Raw genomic sequence first — 6,879 nt, forward strand, 5'->3', positions numbered from 1 at the left:
CACATTTAGTGCACGAGAGGCCCTAGCATATTTAATGTATGTATTAAAAAAAAGAGAAAAGAAATAGGAAAATAAAAAGGGGGTCTGCTCTTCTGGGCTCTAAATCAGGCTGGGCCCTTAGAATCGTCCTAACCTTCCACCCCTTTACGGCGCCCATGCTTCACAGGTGTATAAAGACCTAACATAATGAAGTATTATGCTTTTATTACCTTAGAATGAGCTATTTCTATCTACAAACACCACAGGTTTTCTGCAGTAGCCCTAAAGGGACAAACTTTCAACGTAAACGACTTGTAATCTCTGCTTCCCTCCTCGTGAAGTCCACTAATAAACATTACAAATCATATTTTCGGCATGATGCTAAATGGCAAAACCATGTTCTTGCTCTGTATTTTTGTCATGTTTTTGCAACATTCTTTTCATTTGAAATATTTTTAAGGCAATTTTCAAGCTGGCAATATCCAAAATCCTTGTCCTTGTGGGGACATTTTTTGGTCCCCATGAGGAAGCAAGCTTATAAATCATACAGAATTAATGCGCGGGCATGCGTGTGTGTTTCATATAGTTTTATAAAAACAACTAAAGCTTTGGACAAACACAGAGTAGTTAGATGAGTACTGTATCTTCTTCAGAATGTTTGAACAGCTTTCTTTCATAAACAGTGTTTTCCACTGCTGCCAACTTGCAACATATTTATTTATTCATCACTTCATGCGGGTTGCGTTCTGCTGCCTTTGACAGAATGAAAGAGAGGGAGGATGAGAGAGATGTAGATGTGGAGGGAGATGGTGGAATAGGTCCATAAGCAAATGCCCAGTCAGTGTGGACAAATGTTCCATGTTTACTTCTCAGAGATGCTGTTTTGCTTCAACATATCAAAGTAACAAGCAAGCAAACAAACATGCACTTAAGAGACATAGTTTTCACACCACTTTGAGAATGCATTCAATAAAACATTTAATGATCAGCATACCGGATTACAATAACTTTGCATTGCAGCAAGAAAAATAGTTTAACATATAAAAAGATGCCCACCAGTTAGAGACATATTTTTGATGTACTGACCTCCAGGAATGCATGCAGATCTACCGAGAGATAAACTGTATATTTATTAGTTTATATCTGGGTTCATAGCCCAGGAAACATACTGAAGTTCACACTTATATTTTAAGTGTCATTTAAGCCTTTGGTGTTTCTTCAAAAACTGTTACTGCCAAAAAAAGGACTCAATTGAGATGATTGTTGTTGGTGACATTCGTCATGACATTGTTACTAGACTATATGGATAGATTTTCCTCCATTTAATCTCACTGCTGTCAAAAAAATATTTTGTTTATGTAGTTAGGGCAAGGGGTGTATATTTAGTTCCAGGCCATTGTGATGCAAACTTGCACATACTGTAGCATAATACACAATATTCTACAAAACACAAGAGAAGATAGCACGGTTGACAGAGATAACCTGCACAAAGCAGTGATAATGAGAAAGGGTTGACCGTACATTCCTCAATCTTAAAGTGATAGTTCACCCAAAAATGACAATTCTGTCGTCATTTCTTGCCATTTTAAACCTGTATGACTTTCTTCTGCAGAACGCAAAAAATGTTTGGAGGAACGTAACTGACAAACGGAAGTTCTCAATGATTTGCAATAGTGTTGTGTCTGTACAATAGAAGTGAATGGGCACCGCCGTTGTTTGGTTACCTACATTCTTCAAAATATCTTCTTTTGAGTTCTGCAGAAGAAAGAAAGTCATACAGGTTTGAAATGACATGAGGTTGAGTAAATGATGACAGAATTTCTATTATAAGGGTGAACTATCCCTTTAATGTTATCTTTACTGGTTTAGATTGGCAAGTTTTTCTTTATTGTTGCTATTTTGCAACATTTATAATAACAAAGCAGACAAAACTGTAAAACAATTTGAGTCGCAGTTTGTAAATTGTAGTTTTATTTAAATTTTCATTAATATGTTTAGCTTTGAATTAAATTGGCTTAGTTCTTTTTAAAGAAACATTAAATCAGTATTGTTGGGTTTTTATACATGCTGGGGACCTGCTGGCTGCTTTTCTTTCCATCAAAAACTGGTCTTATTCTTAAAAGCTACTGCACAACAAATGGCCTTACATATTTTAAGTACTGTACATGGTTTGCTTTTGATCAACCAATACACTTTATACAGCCAGGCTATGAAATTCCAAGTGAATCTAATCCAGAATCTGTGGATTTCTTCAGTCTATACGGGTATATGTTGAACCTTCTTGCCAACTTAAAAGAAGAGTTCTGCCGAGATACAGGTGAGAAAGCAAGTCTTGGCACCGGTAATTGAAATTTCTCAAAGAATGGAGAGGCTTTTAATGTTGTCTGAGGCTGCTATCAAAAATGTTAAGAGTGGCAGAAAAAAATGATTAACTGAGAAAAACATTATTTTCTCTAAAGTTCATGTTGATAAAATCAATATTGTGGATGCACCTCTACAAGGGATTTATTATTTACATTATCTCCAGTTGAAGATTTGATAACAGATTTATTTTTATGAGTGCAGATATTTTCTGGTAATTTTTGAATATTTACTGTCAGTCGTTCTCAGAATTTTAAAGCATGGGACGCCAATGCACGCTTGAAAATACATTAGCAATGCAACACATTTCAATTATTGCCATTTTTTCGGCAAAAAAAGACATGGTGAATCCTCTACAATACAGTACTTAAATTGTACGCAAGATAATTTTTTTTCCGACAGTTTACCTAATTTGTGTAAGTTATTTTGTAAATTAGGCGTTAAAACAACTGGGCAACATGTGCAAGTAAATGGTGGTCGCAATATTAGATTCCACCCTTAATGGGTTAGTTCACCTCAAAAATATAAATCTTGTCATTATTTGTTTACCCTCATGTTCAAACTCTGTATTTGTCTCTTTTGAGATATTATGAGAAATGACAGGTTTGAGAGAAACGGACTAACTCCATTGAGAATAATCGGCCATATTAAAAGACATTCTTATTTTCTTTCTCATCAGGCATCGAGTGCATCTTGGTCCTGCCCGACCCTCGCAGCTACTGGGACCCAGTGTTTGGTACATGCATCTTCCTCCTCTCCTTTCTTTTTCCCGTGGCGATCATCAGCGTGTGCTACAGCCTGATGGTGAAACGTCTCCGAAGCGTCCGCATCCTTTCGGGGTCCAAGGAGAAAGACCGCAACCTTCGTCGCATCACGCGCATGGTACTGGTAGTGGTCGCCGCCTTCATCGTGTGCTGGACGCCCATCCATATCATGGCCCTGGCGCAGTCGCTGGGCTTCAACCTAGGCAGCGTTCAGACGGTGGTGTTCATGCATTTCTGCATCGTCCTGGGCTATGTCAACAGCAGCCTGAACCCCGTCCTCTACGCATTCCTCGACGAAAACTTCAAACGTTGCTTTCGTGAGTTCTGCCACCCATCGCCCTTTGGCCTCGACACGCAGCAGTCGGGCCGCATGCGCAATATTGCACGCGAGCTCGCCTACAACTGCAAGACTGCGGACGGGAACAGTAACCCCGCATGACTAGGCGTGAAGCTGCCCCTGGTCAGCCCTGAGCCACGACCCAATCCAGGGACAGGAAACTCAAACTCTGAGCTCACTCAGATTACAAATCTCTAGCACCACACTTACCTCTGCCACGTGGGCGGGGGAAAGGGTTGGGCTAAGAGTAAGGGCGGAGTCAAATTAAATGACACACCCTTTTAGGGACAAAGGGGCTCACTTTACAGTGTCTTAATTGGATGTCCTTGTCTACATGACTTATTTCGTTCTTGTGGGGGAATTATTACACTTTGTTGTTAAATGTTGCAGACTTGTATAGATGCTTTTGTGTCGTTCTTTACAATGTTTCTATTGAAAGATAAGCCTGTAGGATTACATGGCTTTATACAATCAAAACCTAAGGGTTTCACTTCTCTGCCCTTTTTCGTGATATTGCCAAGTGGTGGACTGTACTAAGTACATCATATAGTGTATGTTTTATACTATATATTATGTAACGATATACAGTTATGACACAAAAGCTGAAACTACGGAGACTTGTTAAACCTGTTTGTTATTTTCAAAAAAGTTGCTATTTTTCTTGGTTCCACTGTAAAAAAAGGAAAAACATTTGATATTATGTATGTTTGGTAGCACAGATTCAAGTTTAAAGAAAAATATTTGTACAGAAACGAAAAGTATTGCAAACAGTTGCTGTGTTGTTCTATAATATATGTGCATACAATGAAGTCAGTCGCTTTTGAGGCTTAGCATTGTTGATGTCGGTTAGTATAACCTCCACAAACTTCTTGAATGTTTTGTGCTCGGCTCTAATTCTTGCTTGGTATACATACAGACTCTCGACTTAAGAGAAACACAAGAAAGAGCTTGCACTACTGTATCATAGGTTTACATCGAAGACCATTGAATGTGAAAAGACTACAAATACACCAAATTTAAAAGATATATAAGTGTCAGTGAAATATAGAGATATTGTACATTTCAGTGCTACTTGATATTGTGTTTGTTTCTTGACTTGTTTACCCGCTGCATTGACTGGCTGTTCATTTACCTGCATATTTATTTACTGATGGGATCATATTCTGATGGACTGAAAAGAAACCCCATCTTGTGCTGTGGATGTTTACAAAGCAACTATATGGAAATATTTTCTCCTCTATTAAAGAGCAGTTATGAAAAAGATCTTCTGTTTGTTGCTGAGTTGTAGTCATTTAAAAATAAGGGCGAGATAAATATAGGTTAAAGCATAAATGTAATGCAAAAACAGGGGGTGCCAAAGGTCTGAGTGCACTATTTAGATGGTTTTTATTTCATTCAGATTTCTAATGAAATACATGTTTTGCATTTCTAATTACATTGTTATTTTAGTTTTATTATTATTTAAAGAGCTATGGTGATGACATGTTTGCAAAATCCGGAAGGGAGTTATTGTTTCATTCCACACAACATTCTAACATAAATCACACCAGTAATGACCTGCCCGTGATTTTAAAAGCTTTGCCATGTCTTAAAAATGGCAGTTGATAAGTTGCTGCATGGTGTACGACCACAGATGTTGTCGGGGATGCATAAAAATCTCACAAATATTTAACATGGACACAAATCTCAAAAAACATCTATTGTTTGTCATAGGCTTGGTGGTGTTGATTTCGAGTGACCGTTGTGTATTCTGTTGCCTCATATAGCCTTTCATTTCTGACAATTGTAAAACTATATAAATATAACTAAAGAATATTAATCATAAAATAATAATTTGTGTACTTTAAGTCAAAAGCAATAAGAAAGTCTGCAATATGCATTTGAAGTATATATTCAGGATGTAAAAGTGACTCGGAATTAAGAAAACAAAATAAAGATTAAATCTTTAGCATAATATACTGAGCTTGCTGTAACTACACAACGTCTGGATAACGCCAGTGGTTCCTGAAATGTTTAGCCAACGGGTGAAACTGTGATTATCAAATTTTACCTCCGATAAAATTCTGGCAGTGTTGATGAGATGCAGTCCTTCAGCGCAGATCGAATGACTGTCAGTCTACGAGGTAAATCTCGAAGTTTTCTTGAATGAGTCGGTTTAAAGAAGTCTTCATTGTTGTACATTATTAACACTAAGATTTCACACTGTGACATGACTTTGTGATGGCTACCAACAATCACAAAGGACTTACAGGGGGGGCGCATAATATTTCCGTTATGATTGGTTCGGTTGCCTGTCAATCAAACTCCATGCGAAGGGTCAATTGTATTTTGGCTTTAAAAGTAATAAATATTGTGTTCATTTGTAAAGATTATTTCGATAGACAAAATGTGTGTGTGCGTGCAAAACCTAAGGAATTATGTTATACAAGCATGTTTGAGAATGTTCCATTTGAACTTCTCTTGAACTTACCTGAAGGTAACTTGTTTTTTGATGATGGAGTTGTTAAGGAGTTCACAATGTAACATAATTGATCATTCTTACAAATAATCTTGCATTTTTATCTTTATGAATTTCCTGTTCAATTTCAGTTTAAGATTTTTGATCCACAATCGTGGGGTTCCACTGTATATACTATAATACATGTACTGTAAATATATAAGCAAAATCCATCTTATCTAGAGTATTAATACAATATGCTGTGGATTTTTTCAACTTTAAAACTTTGCAAAAATTAAATTGTCGGAACAAACGAAGCATTCTATCTAAAAGCGAATGCTCAACTCAACTTTATTTTTATAAAGCTTTTTACAATTTTCATTGTAACAAAGCAGCTGTACATGAGACACATTGAATACAAGGAAAACAACTAAAGGCATATACCTGTAAAAACAAGAAAAAGGTGAAAACACAAAAGACAGACTTACAAATGCTCCACACACACAATATGCATACATACTTACACACATTGACATAGACCCACACACGCAAACACACTCACACACACGCACAGTGAAAGCACACATAGGAGAGAGAACCACAGGTCAAATATGAAACGGACAATAAATTTTTATATGCAATATTAATTATGTCTAACTTCTAAATTCTAATTTCGAATGCTCACCCAGACCTGTCTGAAACGGCTCGTGTAACCACACCCCCACAAATCTACGTAATTTCGTGGTATGACTTGACTAAAACCACCCAACTATATACTCAAGTAAGGTGGGCGTACTTGTAAATCTCATTGTATCACCGCCGCCGCAGCCATGTTGTGGGGACGCTTTGTGTTTCATTGCGAAAAGTAAGCGTCTTTGTTTGCCCTTCCAAAAGATGAGACAACTAAAAACGATTGGTGACATTTTATTTACAATACTTTTATAGAACAGTACAATCCGAATATTCAAGTGTGTGGAGCGCAATTCACAGATGATTGATTT

The 6,879-nt window shown here is 37.1% G+C and overlaps 1 protein-coding gene across 1 annotated transcript in view; it reads left to right on the plus strand.

Annotated features, from left to right (window-relative positions):
• oprl1 (opiate receptor-like 1) overlaps positions 1 to 4,635 on the plus strand; it is a 29,868-nt gene extending 25,233 nt beyond the window's left edge. The window contains exon 4 of the mRNA XM_056733125.1: positions 3,020 to 4,635. Coding sequence (XP_056589103.1) covers positions 3,020 to 3,543 — 524 coding nt within the window. The 3' untranslated portion in view covers positions 3,544 to 4,635. The remainder of the gene's footprint in view (positions 1 to 3,019) is intronic.
• The last annotated feature ends 2,244 nt before the right edge of the window (positions 4,636 to 6,879 follow it).

Source organism: Triplophysa dalaica, chromosome 20 (assembly GCF_015846415.1).
Source record: "Triplophysa dalaica isolate WHDGS20190420 chromosome 20, ASM1584641v1, whole genome shotgun sequence".
NCBI lineage: Eukaryota > Metazoa > Chordata > Actinopteri > Cypriniformes > Nemacheilidae > Triplophysa > Triplophysa dalaica.